This window comes from Octopus sinensis, linkage group LG4, assembly GCF_006345805.1.
Source record: "Octopus sinensis linkage group LG4, ASM634580v1, whole genome shotgun sequence".
NCBI lineage: Eukaryota > Metazoa > Mollusca > Cephalopoda > Octopoda > Octopodidae > Octopus > Octopus sinensis.
In genome coordinates this window covers 126,358,274-126,379,568 of record NC_043000.1, presented here as the reverse complement: position 1 = coordinate 126,379,568, position 21,295 = coordinate 126,358,274, and the positions used below count along the sequence as shown (strand labels likewise).

The 21,295-nt window shown below is 39.6% G+C and overlaps 1 protein-coding gene across 1 annotated transcript in view; it reads right to left on the bottom strand.

Annotated features, from left to right (window-relative positions):
- LOC115210582 overlaps window positions 1–21,295 on the bottom strand; it is a 174,287-nt gene that overhangs the window by 128,624 nt on the left and 24,368 nt on the right. The window contains exon 3 of the mRNA XM_029779185.2: window positions 1,530–1,616. Within this exon, the coding sequence (XP_029635045.2) occupies window positions 1,530–1,616 (87 nt within the window). The remainder of the gene's footprint in view (window positions 1–1,529; window positions 1,617–21,295) is intronic.

Below are 21,295 nucleotides of genomic sequence, written 5' to 3'. Positions count from 1 at the left end.
TGTCTGTTTTTGTCCCCCTGATACGCTTGACAACCGATGCTGGTGTGTTTTTACGTCCTTGTAACTTAGTGGTTCCGCAAAAGAGACCAATAGAATAAGTTCTAGGCTTACAAAGAATAAGTCTTGGGGTCGATTTGTTCGCCTAAAGGCAGTGCTCCAGCTTGGCCACAGTCAAATGACTGAAACAAGTAAAAGAGAGAGATCATGCTTTTCATTCAATATTTCATTTGCTTTACATCTATGCTGGAGCATTGATTGGATGGTTACTTATTTGAAGCTGTACTTTATGTCCAGATGCTTTTCCTTTAATCAAATCTCACCTACTTTACAAGTTTGGGAACTTTTATAAGTATATCATCATCATCATCATCATTGTCGTTTAATGTCTGCTTTCCATGCTGGCATGGGTTGGACGGTTTGACTGAGGACTGGTTAGCCTTTTTTTTCTATTTTACGGAATTTTGATCTGGGACCTGTGCAGAGCCATCCTTTGATGTAGACTGTTTTCTGTTTGGCTTATATATTGCTCTTGATGCTCAGACCAGGTCAGTGCATATATCAGGTTCTCCATAGTACATCTGAAGCTGCTTTTCACTGTGAAACATTGTCCCTGTTTGAAGGAGAACTCTGATCCCTCAATTAAATTGATGCATATCCCACAGTTGGGTCATCCACATTTTTTTACTGAGGGCTTCAGTGTTGTTGTTGAGCATATTCAAGCTTGTGTTAGGAGACTTTTCATAGATTTGGGCTGTCTCTTGCTTTTTATGATGGTGTGTGTTTGGAGGATTAAGTTCATTCTGTGGTTCCCTCTATCAATTCACGGACAATACAACCCATAGCCAACGAATTAGTAAAGAGACTCTCTTTATTACAAAATACAGATCCCTTTTGAACACATCTACAACAAATGACATATCTACCACGACCTTAGAATAACACACATGCAAATATTAAATATCAAACATGTCTTAGTTTTGTTTATATTGCCTTATAAGTAATCAGGGAAATGTTATGTCATGTAGAATGGCATTCTTTTCTCTGGGTCATCATCATCATCACCATCATCGTCATCACCATCATCACTATTATTATCATCACTACCAACAACATCAATAACATCAAGGAAGCTCAAGCCGGTAAAGGAACCTTTAGGTGGTTGCTTGGTGTGCAGAAATAGTAGTCAAGTCTTTCTCAAATAACACTACCATCTTAAAAAAACAATTGGAATGACACATTACAATGATGTAGTCTTAGATACATGTAAGCATATAGAAATATGTAATGGTCATGGCGAGAATTTATTTCATCATAGATTTGTTCAGTCAGAGCTGATTTGGGACAAATTTACAACAATAACACTACAAGCATCATTGTTCCCATCATAGTCATCTTAATCATCATCATCATCGTAGTCATTGTTGTTTTCGTCATTATCATCATTGCTCTCTTTGTCATCATTGTCATCGTCGTCGCCATTGTCAAAGATATGGAAAAGTGGGAATGAGAAATTTTGTAATTCAAATTACCTTTAGAATCTATCCAATCTGGTTTCCAGGAAACAATTCCACGTGTGTCCAGAATGATATATTGTCGAAGCCGGTTGTTATAAGTTACTGAAATTATATGAGAAATTAAACAGAATAGGCATTCATTCAGCAATGAAATATCTGAGGGAAAACGATATAAATCAATGTGGAAGTGCCCTAGCATGGCCACAGCCTCATGCTGAAACCAATAAAAGTTTAAAAGATATACAAATTGCCAAGACATTAGCATAAACATGTCTTAGGGCTAAAAAGAAAAGTATTCATTTATATGACATGATATTGAGATAAATAATCTATTATATTAATTAATCATCTAGGATCAGAGGTATTCCATTAATGACAGAATTTGGCTATAGTGGGGTGGGGTAGTAATTGAGACACCTAATCATTTTCTTGAGACATACACAGACTTACCAGTAACCAAAAGCAAGGATCTGCCTTGGCTATTTCTACAGACTGCTCTGTCACCTTTGTTTTTGTATATGGCAACAATGTTGGCATTTTTCCATTGTTGGGGCACAAAGTGGGAAGTCCATGCTCTGCAGGTGAAAGCATGGATGTGGGTTTTGAGGGACTGGCCACCATACCTCAAGATCTCAGCTGGCAGAAGGTCAATGTCAGATGCCTTGTTCAACTTGATGCCATTTATTGCAGATTCAATTTTTCCAAAGGTTGGGGCACCATCTAGGTAATCAATGGCTGGTAGTGAAGGGATGTTGTCAAGAAAGAAAGGCTTATGGGGTTTTTATGGTTGAGGAGAGTGTTGAAATGCTCAGCCCATCATGACAGAATTCCATCTCAGTCTTTGATGAGTGATGTTGAATCATCATTCCATACGGGACAGAAGGATCCTCTTACTGGGCTGTATGCAGTCTTTATGGATTCAAAGAAAGCTTGGATGTTGTTTGTGTCAGCATAGCCTTGTATTTCTTGTGCTTTAGTCCTCCACCAGTTGTTCTGCATGGTTCTAAGTTTTTGCTGCACCTCAGAGCGGAGGCTTGCCCAATGTGTGTGGTTGGCTGCTGTTGGTTGACAGAGATGTCTGTTGTATGCGGCATTCTTCTCACATAGGAGTGAGTGGATCTTCTTCAAGTCGTCATCAAATCAGTCCTGATGATGTCTATTCAGAACACCAAGTATATCTTTGGCAGCATTAGTGATAGTGGTTGCTAGAGTGTCCCACTCTGAGGTCAGAGTTTGTTCGTCTGTTGGTCCAGTCTCAGCATCAGGGAGTTCAATAAACTTTTGTTCCAGTGTTATTGCCAGTTTCTGGTGGGCTTCCTGCAATTACAGAGTTCCAGCATTCAGCTTTTGCTTATGGATAGGAGGCGAATTTGCAAGCGTAGCCAGCATTGGACCAAGCGATGGTCAGTCCTGCAGCTGGCACCATGCATAACTCTGGTGATTTCCACATCCTGCAGGTCTGAACAACATGTGATGGCATAGTCAATTAGGTGCCAGTGTTTGGATCTGGAATGCATCCATGTTGTTCTGTGTTTCTCAGCAAGTTGCAACATTGAATTTGTGATGCAAAGGGAAAATTCAGAACAAAGTTGGAGGAGGTGGCGGCTATTTGAATTGGTATTTTCAATGCTGAGCCTACCATGAATATCATGTCAAGTGCAATGATTTGATTCCACTCTTACATTAAAGTCGCCTAAAAGCAAGAGTTTCTCTTCACATGGAACATGCTGCAGGGCAACATGCAGGGAAGTGTAGAAGGCATGTTTGTCCTCTTCAGCTGATGTGAGAGTTGGTGCATTAGCACTAAGCAGTGTTGGTGAACAACCATGCATTAGTGGGATGTGCATCGTCATGAACCATTCACTGATGCTAACTAGTGACTCAGTTAGTGATGGAACCAAAGCAAATGCATGCAGGGAGAGCCAGCAGGGTGACCTTTCTTGAAGAAAGTATATCCGTTGCTTACCTCCATAAGTGACCCCTCTTCAAGGAAGCGAGTTTCACTGAGGGCAGCAACATTGATGTTGTAGCATTGGAGTTCTGCCGTAACGAGGGCAGAGCAGCGATTGGGATTGGGGGTGTTGGTGTCATCCAATAAAGTATGAACGTTCCAGGTTGCAACATTCAGAGATTGAATTTTACTTTTAATGTTTCGACCGCATTTGAAAGACATTCTGATGGATGTGGTTATCCATCCAGATCAGATCTGTGAGCAGGCGTTTTTTAGGCCACATTTTCTATGCCCCTCCCCATCTTGGGGTGAGCATAGCATCCCTAAACAAGGCTGCTCGGTTGTCTCAGTAGGACCGAGAGTCTCAGCTGTTCATCCGGGAAGCAAATGACCATCTTGCTGAGACTGCCTGTGTGCAAGCACAGAACTAAGGGTTTCTAGCCAGTCTAAGCCTGCCCCTGCCATTCAGCACTCAATGCCACAGGATTTTGAAACATAATCGTAGACGATGTAGGAAACGATTGCACTAAGAAGTTTATAGTGGAGAAATGGTCACACAATCCATGACCTACTAACTTGACACTGCATGGAGGACTTATCCAGTGGCATGGAGTAAACCAAGATGACTAGCTCTATACAGCACTGCAGCATCATGTCACATACCCTGAGTCTAGGGAAGTGCTGACGTGCTGATGTCACACGGATTTTAGATTGGTGTTATCATCACCTAGGGAATGTGCCAGTTTGTAGCTAAAGGACTTCCCTGTCCTGAATAGCTTTATGTTCAGAGTTGTCCTTCTAGTCCTAACAGGTGCTATCACTCTGGAACAGAGCAGACCTGGGAACAATGACAAATTAAGAGGTAGCTCCATTTTCCTCAAGGCAAAGCCCATTGTCATTGGATGCAGTTCCATATCTTGTCCAGGATCATTTGTTGGATGGCTGTTGACTGCTCATGAGTTTCTGTGCCCTTGTCGGGTAGATTCAGCATGACAGCGTGTGACAAGACCAACATACACCCTCCTTACCAAGCAAGCTTGGTGGGGTTGCCAGTTTAGTCACTGACGATCCAACCATGCAACAAGTTGTACTGGATTACATATTACCAGTAGCACCCATGAGTGACCTTACACAATATAGACAAATAGAAAAACCACTTAGTCACCACCTGTGCTTACCATTCCCTATGTTCACATCTTTTCCTAGCTATAAACATCTGTTACTCTCCTTTCACAACCTCACAAGCTTATCCACCCACGTGTGTGCACATAAGCATATATACATATGTTCTTTCATTCTTTTACTTTTTTTTACTTGTTTCAGTCATTTGACTACGGCCATACTGGAGCGCTACCTTGAAGTGTTTTTGTCAATCAATTCAACCCCAGGGCTTACTTTTAAGCCTAGTACTTGTTGTATTGGTCTCTTTGTCGAACTGCTAGAAGGATGTAAACATACCAGCACTGGTTGTCAATGATGGGGGACAAACAGACACAAATCCACTCACAAGGCTTTGCTTGGCTCAAAGCTATAGTTGAAGACACTTTCCTTAGCTGCGATAGAGTAGCACTAAACCTGGAACTATGTGGTTGGGAAGCAACCTAATATATTCATGTGTTTATACGTGTGTGTGTGCATAAAAGTATATATGTGCATGTATGTGTGTAGATATGTATGTGCATTCTATATCTTTATATATGCGCACATATATTCACATGTGTACATATTGTAATAGCAGATGTGTTTGTGTGCATATGTACATATTTAATTTTTGATTTTATTTCCTACTTTTCTATGTATAGGTAAGTGAAATAAGGCTTGTTTGAGTGTATGTATGTATGTATGTATGTATGTATGTATGTATGTATGTATGTATGTATGTATGTATGTATGTATGATTGTATGTATGTATGGAGGTTCAATGGCCCAGTGGTTAGGGCAGCAGACTCACAGTTATAGGATTGCAGTTTCGATTTCCACACTGGGCATTGTGAGTGTTTATTGAGCGAAAACACTTAAAGCTACATGAAGCTCTGGCAGGGGATGGTTGCAAACCCTGCTGTGTTCTTTTACCACAACTTTCTCTCACTCTTTCTTCCTGTTTCTGTTGTACCTGTATTTCAAAGGCCAGCTTTGTCACACTCTGTCATGCTGAATCTCCCCGAGAGCTACATTAAGGGTATACGTATCTGTGGAGTGCTCAGCCACTTGCATGTTAATTTCATGAGCAGGCTATTCCATTTATCAGATGAACTGGAAACCTCGTCATTGTAACTGACGGAGAGCCACAATGTATGTATGTAAAGTTAATAACATGAAAACACAAAGAGAAAACACAACAACGTGAGGACGTGGAACAAGTATAGGAAAGGAAAGAAAGAAGGAGGCTTTAACATTTAACAAGGGAAGACGGAGGAAAAAAATCGCCAACGATACACACACGGTCACATATTGAACATATGTATGTACATATGTATGTATGTATGTATGTATGAATGAGTGTTAATGTATGTGTGTGTATATACATACATATATTAACATAGATAGATAGACAGACAGATAGACAGACAGGCAGGTAGGCAGGCAGGCAGACAGACAGACAGATAGATAGATATCTGCCTATACGTTTTCTTTATATATAGGTAGTGTGTATTCATGTATTTCTCTATGTTATGTATACCTGTGTGTATATGTGTATGTCTGTGCAATTAACTCACTCTCACAGGTGTTTCAATTGTCTTCTCACTCTTTTTACTTTTCTTTTTCATTTTTCTGCTGTTTTATCTCTCTCTCCCTCTCTCTCTGACACACACACACACACACTTTTTTTCATTGATTTCTTTTACTTCATAAACTCTTCTCCATAAGCATATGTGTTTCCCCATTAGTGTATTTGCATGCATGTGCACGCGTGCAGTGTGTGTGTCTGAGTGTGTTTGACTGCGTGTCTGTGTGTCTGTGTGTCTGTGTCTATTTACATGATAATGATTCTTTTGTGCCAAGTATTTCAGTCTGCAATTACCTCTCCCAACATCCTCTGGTTGCAACATTCCATCTTCTCTGACCAACCCTTACTCTACTGCCCTCATCACCATCACATCACCATCGCATCCACTCCTTTTTCTCATAATCACTAACACCAAATAACCTGCTTTCTTCATCAACACTCCATTCAATGTAACAGACACTAACCACTTCTCAATAATCATTCATGCATCCCAAGAACCACTACGAACCACTGCAGTCTATAAATGTTCCACCAACTCAAACATCTTTGACACTATGTACATCCCCCACTTTTTCCACCACCACTCCCTACCATTTGTATCTTTAGCTTTTCATTACCTGTACACTTTGCCTTCTTCCTTATTTGCTCACTAACTAGCTGAACCATTCCACTTTCTTCAGTCCTTGAAGAAGCCTTCTGATGAAACAAAATATATATCAGGCTAATGGCAATTGATTAAATATCAAAAATCTCAGAGTTTTCGTTTTCAGTTCTTTATAGTAAGTGGCTCGACAATGTTTCTTTGAACCTGTCACCTCTATGAAAAATTATCTGTCTGTCTGTCTGTCTATCGATCTATCTACCTATTGCTCAAAATGAAGAGTAGATAGACAGCCAACAACTGATGAATGGTCCTTTCTCTGTGTTTATATTTAATTTATTTTTAATACATTTAGTTTATATTTAATTTATATTTAATGCATTTAGATTTAAGTTCCCAAATATATTTACTGAGGCCTGTTGAATTAATTAGATTTCTATTCCTACAAGAATACATGTGTTGAGCCACTCTTAATTTAATTTTATTTTATCTTATGATATATTATTTTATTTTGTTCCATTTTTATTGTAAAATTACGTATTTTTTATATATTTATATTTTCTTACAAGATTATATACGTATATTTCTATATTTAATTATTTTTATTGTTCTTATCTTGGACCTGAAGAGTGACTATATTTAAATTGAATTGATTTTACTGTTATCAGTTTGAAAATATAGCCACAAAACACGTGTAGTCTTTTTACCAATTATATACTTTTTATTTATTATTTTGTACTTTACTTAATTATTGGTATATGTTTTATTGTATATTTAATGTTTTTCTATATGGTATAAATTAATTATATCATTGTTGAATTGCTAAAAGGTGGTTTTTCTCTAATTTATATACATATAGTATATATTGTGAAATTTGATTTAGTATTACTAAATTGAATTTTTCCCTGTAAGTTTGGAATAATATTCCCAATTATTATTATCATTATTATTATTATTATTATTATTATTATTATTATTATTATTATTATTATTATTATTATATACATATATACATATATACATATATATTATAATGGAATAATTACTATGAAGCATTGTGTAGAATATATTGTATAAAGGATTGTGGGTAAAGCCAAAACAATGCTAAGTAAATGCAAGGTAAATCACAAGAAAACAAATATGTGAATTAATGTACACTTATCTATTAATTCACCTATTTGTTCCCATGTGATTTACTTTGCATTTACTTTGCATTGTTTTGGCCTTACCCACAATCCTTTATACTATATGTATAAATATATACATGTATGTATGCCTGTATGTATGTGTATATATATATATATGTGTGTGTGTGTGTGAGTGTGTGTGTGTATATTATCATCATCATCATCATCATCACTTAACGTCCGTTTTCCATGCTAGCATGGGTTAGACGGTTCAACTGGGGTCTGGGAAGCCAGTAGGCTGCACCAGGCCCAGTCTGATCTTCAGTGTTTCTAAAGCTGGATGCCATTCCTAACGTCAACTACTCCGTGAGTGTAGTGGGTGCTTTTTACGTGCCACCTGCACAGGGGCTAGACGAGGCTGGCAAACGGCCATGATCGGTTTGTGCTTTTTACGTGCCACCGGCACGGAGGCCAGTCAGGGCGGCGCTGGCAACGGCCATGTTCGGATGGTTCTCTTATGTGCCACTGGCACGGGTATCACAGCTACAATTTTCATTGATGTTTCGATTTTGATTTTCACTTGCCTCAACATGTCTTCACAAGTAGGGTTTGTGTCACAAGAAGGAAAGTTATGCATAAGTGGACTGGCTACGTCCCAGGTAGAGGCCACGGGTTATGGTCTCACTTGTCCTGCCAGGTCTTCCCACACACAACATACTTTCAAAGGTCTCAGTCTCTGGTCATTTCCTCAGTGAGACCTAAAGTTCGAAGGTCATGCGTCACCACCTTGTCCTAGGTTTTCCTGGGTCTACCTCTTCCACAGGTTCCCTCAACCGCTTGGGTGTGGAACTTTTTCACACAACTATCTTCATCCATTCTTGGTACATGACCATACCAGCGCAAACATCTCTCTTGCACACCACAACTGATGCTTCTTAGGTCCAACTTTTCTCACAAGGTACTTACACTCTGTCGAGTATGAACACTGACATTGCACATCCATTGGAGCATACTGGCTTCATTTCTTGCGAGCTTACGCATATCCTCAGCAGTCACGGCCCAAGTTTCACTGCCATGTAGCATGGCTGTTCGTACACATGCGTCATACAGTCTACCTTTTATTCTGAGCGAGAGGCCTTTTGTCACCAGCAGAGGTAAGAGTTCTCTGAACTTTGCCCAGGCTATTCTTACTCTAGCAGTTACACTTTCAGCACACCCACTCCCGCTACTGACTTGGTCACCTAGGTAATGGAAGCTATCAACAATTTCTAGTTTTTCTCCCTGGAATGTGGCGGAAGTTGGTCTCTGAGCATTTTCAGTGTTTATTGCTCCTGAGCATCTGCCACATACAAAAGCTATCTTCCCAGTTAGCCTTCCTTTGACATTACTGCACCTCTTATGTGTCCATAGCTTGCACTTGGTGCATCTTATAGAGTTTCTACCTACGCCTTTTCTACAGATCAAGCAGGGCCATCTACCTGAAGGCATTTGTGATTTGCCTACCTTCCTACATATTAGGATTTTGGTTTTAGCTAGGTTGATTTTAAGGCCCTTCGATTCTAATCCATGTCTCCACACTTGAAATTTTGCCTCTAGTTCTGATAGTGACTCAGCAATTAAAGCAAGGTCATCAGCATATAAGAGCTCCCAGGGGCATCCTGTCTTGAATTCCTTCGTTATTGCCTGCATCCTGTCTTGAATTCCTCATGTATGTATGTATGTATGTATGTATGTATGTATGTATGTATGTATGTATGTATGTATGTATGTATGTATGTATGTACGTATGTACGTACGTACAATGGGCTTCTTTTAGTTTCTGTCTTACAAATCCACTCACAAGGTTTTGGTCAACCTGATGCTATAGTAGAAGACACTTGCCCAAGGTGTCACACAGTGTGACTGAACTCAGAACCATGTGGCTGGGAAGCAAACTTTCTACCACACAGCCACAGGCAGTACATTGTATTCTTGCACAAAACACTCCATTTCACACAGCACTTGCCTACTCAGCTGCGAATGAGTAGCCTACGATGGACTTGCATCCCATTAAGGGGGTGTGTTGTGGTCTATGATGAGTGCTGAAAAGTTCCTGGCTTTGAGTAAGAGAAAATACACGAGGATCATTTAATTATGATTTTACTCAACATATTCCCTTCTCAGATTCACACATTTATTGCAGCAATCCTTCAGTTTTCTAAGGCCTGGAAAAAAACCTGAAAGTTTGGGCCTCCAGCCAGCCCTTTCATGAGACCCTGAAAGCCAAGAACTTTTCAGTAGCCCCTCGTTGGTCACTTATAGTTTATGGAAACCAGGTAACTGGCCGTATCAGTTCTTGAACTCAAAGACCGCAATGCCCAGGAGTGGATGATATTAATTAACATCCCACACTTCTAATGCCTTGATGCCTAGTCAACAGACAATGGAAAGGTCCAAGAGACACTATTGTTGGACTGTGTTTAAGACTTAATCCAGCAGTGGGGGCATATGGCTTAGTGGTTAGGATCTGGACTCATGATTGTAAGATTGTGGTTTCAATTCCTGGACCAAACAACACATTGTGTGTTCTTGAGCAAAACACTTTATTTTACATTGCTCCAGTCCACTAAGCTGGTAAAAATGTGAAGGGCGGCTGTCCCGTCCAGATGGGGTATTTACATGCCACTGAAACTGGGAAACTGGCCCTTATGAGTCTGTATGATTTGTAAAGGTAATTTTACCTTTTTGTTTTTACTTAATTCAACACTGACAAAAGGTTCATTTTCCATCAGATGTGACCAACAACAATGACAACAACAACAGCAGCAGCAGCAGCAACAGCAGCCGTTCAAGAATTTGGACCTGGAGATCTCCATTTCCAGCTACTTCGAGGGCCACCTCCCAGTGGTGTCGGGCGTCAACGAAGAGCCCTCGACTACAACAAGACGACCAAAGTTTTTTTTTTTCCAAGGTCTGGGGTCTCCCGCCCCCTAAGCCCTAGACCATCACCTAATCACCATTACCCGTCTTGTTGCTTAACAACAACAACAACAACAGCAGCAACAACAGCAACAGCAACAAAATCCACAACAGAAGCAGCAGTAACTAGATGGAACTGTGAGAAAAGTAAAAATTCACACGCACAGAAGAAAAAAGAAATTTATATGATTTATTTGTCAACATGCTGTTTTTTTCCTTCTAGACAGTTTTAAATGGCTGCATTGAAGAGCAAGCAATGAAAATATTATATACTAGGTACTTCACGGCTTTGTTTATTTTTTACTTACTGCACTTACAGCTGTCTTTTAAACAGGGGGGCCTTTCATACATCATCTACTATGACGACGACGGCGACTACTACTACTACTACTACTACTACTACTACTACTACCACTACTACTATTACTACTACCACTACTACTACCACTACTACTATTACTGCAACTGCTACTGCTGCTGCTGCTGATGATGATGATCCTCCTCATCCTTCTCCTCCTACTACTACCAGTAGTGTTGCTACTGCTGCTGACGATGATGATGATGATGATACCAATGCTAATACTATACATTGTTAGTGATCAGTTTTTACTGAGCTATTTAGTCATGCTTGCATTTGCTGAAATGGAAATATATATATATAACTATCATAGGTATAGTAAGAAAATGGATGACTATGTGTAAGTGTATGAGAGAGAGAGAGAGAAAGAGAGAGAGAGACAGACATCAGACAAAGACCAAGAGTGAGACAGTAAAAGATATAATAGACATATACATGTGTGTGTCAGTTAGACATGACCTTGACATTGTTCACAAAACCAAGGTTTTAATGGAATACAGTGAGTGTGGTTTTGTTTGAATATTTAAATGTGATATAAATGGAGATGATGGCTTCTGAATATAAAGGGGAGCTAACAATGGATATAATGTGCATAGGCGTAGGAGTGGCTGTGTGGTAAGTAGCTTGCTTACCAACCACATGGACCGGGTTCAGTCCCACTGCGAGGCACCCTCGGCAAGTGTCTTCTACTATAGCCTCGGGCCGACCAAAACCTTGTGAGTGGATTTGGTAGATGGAAACTGAAAGAAGCCCATCATATATATGTATATATATATGTATGTATGTGTGTGTATATGTTTGTGTGTCTGTGTTTGTCCCCCCCAACATCGCTTGACAACCGATGCTGGTGTGTTAATGTCCCCGTAACTTAGTGGTTCAGCAAAAGAGACCGATAGAATAAGTACTAGGCTTACAAAAAATAAGTCCTGGGGTCGATTTGCTCGACTAAAGGCGGTGCTCCAGCATGGCCACAGTCAAATGACTGAAACAAGTAAAAGGGTAATATTAAATAACATTTGATATGCACATTACAAAAAAAATTTGATATTCCATTACAAAAGCTATGTTGATCATAGCAGAATCAAACCAGTGGACACACACACAGTTTTTTTTTTGCCTTTTACCTGTTTCAGACATTAGGCTGTGGCCATGCTGGGGCACTGCCCTGAAGAATTTTAGTTGAATGAGTCAACCCAAGTGTTTGTTTGTTTTTTCTTTTTCTAAGACTGGTACTTATTCCATCAGTCTCTTTTGCTGAACTGCTAGCTTGCAGGAACACAAACACATTAACACTGGTTGTCAAGCAATGGAAGACAGGAAAACACATACATGCACACACACGTACGCGTGCACACACACACACACACACATACAATGAGCTCTTCCAGTTTCTGGCCACCAAATCCACTCACAAGGTTTCAGTCAACCCAAAGTTATAATAGAAGACATTTGCCCAAGGTGCTACGCAGTGGGACTAAACCCAGAATCATGTGGTTGGGAAACAAGCTTCTTACCACACACCCATGCCTGTGCTTATCATCATCATCATCATCATCGTTTAACGTCCGTTCTCCATGCTAGCATGGGTTGGACGGTTCGACTGGGGATCTGGGAAGCCAGAAGGCTGCACCAGGCTCCGGTCTTATCTGGCAATGTTTCTACAGCTGGATGCCCTTCCTAACGCCAACCACTCCGTGAGTGTAGTGGGTGCTTTTTACATGCCACCTGCACTGGTGCCAGGCGAGGCTGGCATCGGCCACGGTCGGATTGGTGCATTTTACGTGCCACCTGCACGGAAGCCAGTCGAGGCGGCACATAAATATTATCATCAATTAGAATCTGTATTCCATGCTGGCATATTTATGTATATACATACATACATATATACATACATACATACATACATACATATATATATGTGTGTGTGTGTGTGTGTATATGAGCAAAACGTCCCCCCCCCCCCCGTCCAATGGCCGGTGCTGAGTTGTCAAACATTTAAACCAAATTATCTCAAACCAACTTGTCTGACCGTCCCATAGGCCTCCCCTTTGAGAAACACTGATTTAACCTAAATTTGAGACACCAGCAAAAGAAGAAATAAAGATAGATGTTTTTTCTTTTCCAAAGAAAAACGATTCCCCACACCTTTATCGATCGCATTCTCACCTGAAATCGATTTTTGTAGTCTTTTCTAGACTTATACACGCCCTGATACCGTCGGTATCTACATATCAAATTTGAGTGCAATCGGATGGAGGATGCTCGAGATCCTAGAAGACACACACACAGACAGAGAGAACGGATTTTATATAAGATATATATATATATATCAAAGGCCTCTCCCTCAGAGTGAAAGGCAGATTGTATGATGCCTGTGTGTGCAAATAGTCATGTTACATGGCAGTGAAACATGGGCTGTGGTTGCTGAGAATATGCATAAGCTTGAAAGAAATGAAGCTAGTCTGATCCTCTGGATGCGCAATGTCAGTGTGCAGGTATGAAAGAGTGTAAACGTCTTGAGAGAAAAGCTGGGCATAAGAACGATAAGATGTGGTGTGCTAGAGAGATGACTGCTTTGGAATGGTCATTTGATGCATATGGATGTGGATAGTTGTGTGAAGAAATGCCAATCTCTACCAGTGGAAGGAAGCTGTGAAAGAGAGAGAGACCCAAGAAGACATGGGATGAGGTGGTGAAGCATAATCTTCAAATGTTTGGCCTCATGGAGGCAATAACTCATGACCAAGACTTTTGGCGATATGCTGTGCTTGAGAAGACCCGTCAACCAGTTGAAATCATAGATGTGATCATTATTGGTGTCACGGAGCTGGCACCTGTGCCGATGCCATGCAAAAAGCACTTTTCAAGTGTGGGGCCTCACAGAGGCAATGTGGCCAATGCTTGTGTTGCATAACTAGCACCCATACCAGTGGCACATGAAAAAACACCTTCCGTATGCTGGGCTTCATGGAGGTGATGACAAATGATGTGCTTGAGAAAAAGTCCCATTAAGCCAAGTGAAATCATGCAAACTGACACCCGTGCCAGTGGCACATAAAAGCACCTATTACACTCTCGGAATGGTTAGTGTTAGGAAGGGCATCCAGCTAAACAAATCATTCCAAATCAGACTAAAGTATGGTGCAGACTCTTAGCTTAACAGCCCTAGTCAAACTGTTCAACCCATGCCAGCATGAACAACAGATAGTAAACGATGAGGATGATGATGATGATGATATATATATTGTTATATTTGGGGATGGTCATATTTGTTTCTTGCCAATTAACCACGTGTACTATAGACCTGTTCTTCACTTCAGCATTATTATTATTATTATTATTATTATTATTATTATTATTATTATTATTATTATTGTTATTATTATTAGTGTCTTTTGTCTAAAATCTTTTGTTACACTTCCTGTGACCTCTTCAGCAACTCTCCATCCCATGTGTCTCCTCCTGTTCTGTTTAGTCCATCAGTCTTTCTGTCAGAATGTACTAAACAAGAAGAGAAAATGAACCAAACAGAACAGGAGGAGACACATGGAATGGAGAGTCATTGAAGAGGTCACAGGATGTAGGACAAAAGATTTCAAAGGACACTAAAATAAAAACAATAATAAAGCTGAAGTGAAGAAGAAGTATATATTGTATGTGGTTAATTGACAAAAAAATATGACCATTACCAAATATAACATCTGTTTCAACACACAAATTCACATCAAGAATTTTGTATAACAAATACATAATACATAAACATATAGCATAACGGCAACCAAATGACTGAAACAAGTAAAAGAATAAAAGTATATATATCTATATATATATATCCCCGTCAACCTAGCAAAAAGGATATGTACTATAGTTTCTAATGCAAGCACCCGAGACACACGACTACATGAACTAAAGGATACACTCATCACCAGGAACTACCCACTTTCACTAACTGACATATGCTTTCAACATGCCCTACAACTCAGCATCCACGAATTCAGACATCCCAAATTAAAGAAGGATTTACAACCAAAAATCTACCATACATCTCCGCACACAATCCTCTTAACAATAAAGCCTTCAACACCATCCTTCAAAACATTTCCCTGCTAAAAAAGGACCACAGAGTGAACTTAATCCTCCGAACACACCATCATAAAAAGCAAGAGACAGCCCATATCTATGAAAAGTCTCCTAACACAAGCCCGAATACGCTCAACAACAACACTGAAGCCGTCAGTAAAAAAATGCAGAAGACCCAACTGTGGGATATGTGTCAATTTAATTGAGGGATCAGAGTTCTCCTTCAAACAGGGACAACGTTTCACAGTGAAAAGCAGCCTCACATGTACTTCAGAGAACCTGATATGTGTACTAACTTGCTCTAAGTGTCAAGAGCAATACATAGGTCAAACAAAAAACAGTCTATGTCAAAGGATGGCTCTGCACAGGTCCCAGATCAAAATTCTCCAAAACAGAAAAATAGCATTCAGCCAACAAATCGACATTTGCACCAATAACAAAAATCTAAGCTTCAGAATTTTTCCCCTCTACCAATTCAGGGACGATACAACCTGTAATCAACAAATTAGTAAAGAGTAGTTTTTTATCACAAAATACAAACCCCTTTTGAATGCATCTACAACAAATGACATATCCACCTCAGAATAACACAAACACACATGACCCATGACCCAGGAAAACCTGGGATGACCCAGGAAAACCTGGGCCAAGGTGGTGAAGCATGACCTTCGAACTTTAGGTCACACCGAGGAAATGACCAGCGACCGAGACCTTTGGAAGTATGCTGTGCGTGAGAAGACCCGGCAGGACAAGTGAGACCATAATCCATGGGCTCTACCTGGGATGTAGCCAGTCCACTTATGCATACCTTTCCTTCTTGGGACACAAAACTCTACTTGTGAAGACCTGTTGAGGCAAGTGAAAATCAAAATCAAAATCGATCAACATCAATGGAAATTGTAGCTGTGATACCAGTGCCGGTGGCACATAAGGGAACCATGCAAACGTGGCCGTTGCCAGCGCCACCCTGACTGGCCTCCGTGCCGGTGGCACCTAAAAAGCACCATCTGATCGTGGCCGTTTGCCAGCCTCCTCTGGCACCTGTGCCGGTGGCATGTAAAAAGCACCCACTACACTCATGGAGTGGTTGGCGTTAGGAAGGGCATCCAGCCATAGAAACACTGCCAGATCAGACTGGGCCTGGTGCAGCCTTCTGGCTTCCCAGACTCCAGTTGAACCATCCAACCCATGCCAGCATGGAAAGCGAATGCTAAACGATGATGATGATGATGACACATGCAAATATTAAAATTGATACACTCAAGAGATACCCAAGAATTCATTAAAAAACAGTCACAATCACTGCTATAATCCACAATGATTCACTTTTAGGTCACTTGACCATTTAACATCCTCCTACTATCATACAACCTGCATTCCCTTGTTATTCTCTCTTCTCTTTTTCCTTCTTCTTTTTTTTCCTCTCTGCCACCTCCTTCCTTATTATACTACTATTGTTGTTTAGAATAATACCTACGCAAATATTATAAACAATACATTCAAAAGAGATGTGTTGAGAATTCAATCACTACTACCATCCGCAAAATGTCACTTTCAAAGCACTTGACCATTTAACATCCTACTACTATCATAGCACTCCCGATTTCTCCTACTCCCCTCCTTCTTCTTCTTCTCTGCCAAGAATTCACAACGACCTCAAACACAAAAGAGTAAACAAGAGAGACAGAGACAGGCAGAAACAAAGAAAATGCCACTTGTATTTGAATACTATGCAAATATTCTTTTAAAATACTTTTCATTTAATTTTTCCAAAATTTAATTGTTTTCCATACTTACAGTTGAAAAAGTCTCAATGACTGAAACTGGTACTGAAATGTCTTTTATAAAATTATTTTACCATTTTCTACCTTGGCTCTTTTTCCATATATATATATATATATATATATAAAGGAAGTTCTTTGTTATTGGCCGGTCAGTTTCACACCTATAAAGTGCTGAGCTGAATAGGCAACTTGTAGGCTCAAATGGCTGGAAAACACAAACTCTCTACAATTGAAGGGAGGAAAACTTCATGGTTAGTTAATTTTGGAAACAAGAAAAAAATCCAGACTGAAACTCTACTGGCAAAGTCTTGGGTGAGGTGGCATTACTCCCCTCAAACTGGTATCAGTTATGTCTAGGATGGGTCTGCTGAACATGTCCAAGCTTGGCAGCATTTATCAAGCTGGTAGATGGGAAATTCCATGTTTTCAACATGAATTTCCTGTGATGAAGGCACTGATTAAAATTTATGTTTTAGTGTTTAAAAAGGTCCCTGGGTCAAGTGAGTTTTTCAGGATTCTTACTCTTTCAGCCAAAGCATTGAGATATGGCCATTGTTGTTCCAGAAGCTTCCATTTAATTATGTATGGTGTACATTTCTCTTTTAAATGCCATATTTAGCTAGCAAATGATGTGATGTTTCATCTCTCTGGTATCCAAAATGAGGACCTGTGGTTGCTGAGTTGATGCTTGAGCAGGCCACCTGTAGAACTGATATATTTTTATGTCTGTGCTCTTGTACAAGTGGTGTTACAGCTGCTGTTGTTGCTGTCATTGTCACTGACAATGCTACTGTCACTGCCAGGCCCATTGCTGGTGCTGCTCTTGCTGCAGCCACTGGCGCAGCTGTTGCTATTGCTGTCATTGTTACTACTATTGCTGGATACAAACTTGGTGTTGCAACTGCTGCCAACAAGGTTGTTGTTGCTGTTTGTTTGTTGAGAGAAGCGGTATTCGTCCTGTATGTCATGGGAGAAGTCCGAAACGTGGTCCTTTCCTATTCGTAAGATCCGCAGAAGAGAAAGCAGGTCAACCCCCAACACCGAGAGCATCGACAGATGGATGAATGTGCATCCAGACTCAACGGATGCGTAGGAAGTAGGGGACAAGAAACAGGAAGAAAGAGTGAGAGAAAGTTGGGGTGAAAGAGTACAACGGAGGTCGCCACCACCCCCTGCTGGAGCATTGTGGAGCTTTAGGTGTTTTTGCTCAATAAACACACACAACGCCCAGTCTGGGAATCAAAACAGTGATCTTCCAACCGCAAGTCCGCTGCCCTAACCATTGGGCCATTGCACCTCCACTTGCTGGTGCTGTTGTAGCTGTTGGTATTGTTGTCATAGATGCCATTGCTGCTTGATGTTACACTGCTGATGTAACAGTCACCATTACCCTACCACAACCATTGCAATTGCTGCTGTTGTTGTTATTATTGGCAGATGTGTTATCTCTGCTGTTGCTGCCAATGTTGCTGCTGCAGTCACCATTGCCATTCTCCACCTCAACTTCATACACTACGCCTTAAGACTCCCTACTAAGCATTGACTCCCTACTGAGCACTCGTTGTAAACCCTACATGAACACCCTGTCTCTGCTCTTGGTTTAGGGGTGCTCACTAGTATTTTTTTAACACTGAAAAGAGAACCTTAAGTTGTATCTACTAGTCATAACCTGTTGCTATGCTGCCGGGTAATGATCTCGTCATGACAAAATAGGTCCTTCAGCAGAAGCCTAAAATAATAATCACATCAATATGCTCAACAATCAATTTTTTTTTTTTTTTAAACAAATTTTAATGCTATCTTTCACACATGACTTATCTCTCTCACTGTATTTCTCTCAACGACAACTTTTTCTCCTCTCTCTCTCTCTCTCTCTCTCAACAACAACAACAGCCTGACATTATAGTGAAAATCTTTTTTCTAAAACCTGTGTTACATTTGTCTATATGTTGAAAGACATACAGAAACGCACGCACACAGACTAACCTGCTTCTTAGAATCCTTCAAGCCTGCAATTAAGAAACTTGTTAGCCTGGGTATCTTACACTATTTGTTCTGGTTGTTTATGTTTTGAACAAGAACATTACAAGACTTGTAGTGTTGATTAGATGACGAATTCATCTTTATTTTATCAATCTTCATAAAATGAAATGCTAACTCTGACCAAATGTTCCTATTTATCTGTGGATCAACCCTGATTGAGAAAGTCTATGATCGGCTTGGACAAATACACTATGTCCTTCCTTTTTAAGACAGTAAAATGGCAGGGATTTTTTTTAAAGAGTGATAGCTGCTATTTCTAGCAGATTGAAGAGCTGTGTAGAAGCTCCTTTTATACATGAGCTGCTCCCATTTTATCTATTTTAAAAGACTATATTAAGTGCTATACAACAAATAGTCTTATGTGTTACCACTACTAGCCTAGTAGTAATATTGGTTTGTTCACCTTAAAACAGCTTGCTGTCTAAATAGACATTCAACTTGTTTTATTCACTTAACAGAAAGATGTGAACAATACACAAAAAAAAAGAAAGATATATTCTAGCTTATTGAGAACAATTCAATGTGCTGAGTTGACAATGACAATCTACCATTTATCCAATCAACTGATTGGTAAACTAAAGAAAATATATTTAGCCAGGTGTTTAATGAATTGAAAATCATTTGACATTGACCCACATTCAGTAACCTAGAAATAAAATCTTATGGTTGTAGATAGCTATCATTTAAAAGTAGATAAGGTTATGTGTGTAAGCGCTCTAAAATCATGACCCAGAATAGAACTAAATGTTTGATTTAGTTGGCTGTACTTCAAGGTTCTGTTCTAGGCCACCCCACAATCATCTATATAATCAAAGTGAAAGCACTACAAACTATATTCATGACAGATATACACATACACGCAGAAAGAAAAACCTTGAATGATCAATATATAGATGTTGTATGTTATTGAAACACAGCTGAGATCACATAGTAGCTGATATGATCAGAAAATAATGAAATGTTTTAGCTGTAAAGCTGTAAGCTAGTGATTCCCCTGACTTTTTTTTTATTTGCAGTGCAGTTTAAGGTAAATAACAATATTATAGCATACTTTGTGCATAAGATAATAGAATATTCTAAAGAAAGTTATTTAGGTATAGCAGTATGGTAAGAAGTTTACATACATATATATATGTGCGTGTGTGTGTATGACGGGCTTCTTTCAGTTTCCGTCTACCAAATACACTCACAAGACTTTGGTCGGCCTGAGACTATGGTAGAGGACACTTACCCAAGGTGCCACACAGTGGGACTGAAACCCAGAACCATGTAGTTGGGAAGCAAGCTTCTTATGACACAGCCACATTCATACATATATATACATAGAAATTACTGTGGGGGGGGGGCGTTTTGCTCGTAAATATATAAAAATAAAAATAAAACACTAAAAACATTTGTTAGCAAATATTTTTCCTCTTTTTTCTTCTTTTTTTTTCTCTCCTGCTATAAATAGCTTTTCTTCAATTCCGTGCACTTCCTTAACATGCAGTTGCTGCAGCGTGATTAATAATAGGTGAATGTTGTTTGTGTGAATTGTGTTTGTTATCATGAAATTTCCAGACCCAATAATTTAAGTTTCATGCTTCGTGGATGAAATACAATACTTTTCCTTGAACACATCACATGTTTGTTCACTGAAATGTTTTGTAGAGATGGAGTGAGGGGAGGGGATTATGTTTTTGTTTTCTACGTTTTACAGCAAAAGGACAAATCTTTTTCTGTTTGTCTTTCTTGATGAAATGTTGCCATACTCTATACATCTTCAGTTTAACTACTTTTATTTTGCTCCTAATTCTCTGTTGTCACTAAAACTATAACCCTTGGAAGTGTGAGCTAACAAGACAGCATTTCTGTGGCTGTTCAACCTGCTAGAAATAACAGTAAAATCTCCTGCAAATCAAAGCATATTATCAGTTTTATTTTTTAGTTGTTCCAGTCATTAGACTGTGGTCATGACTGGAAAAACTAAAAGATAAAAGATAAAATGGATTCAGTACAATTACTAGACTGGCATCACTGATTTACAGAGAAACTGAGGCAAACGTAAAAATAGTTGTTCTAACCTAATTTTGCAGTGCTGATTTCAGGTACAAAACCAGTTTTCACTCATCACCTCTAGTTTTTGAGGTATACATTATAACGATTTTGTGA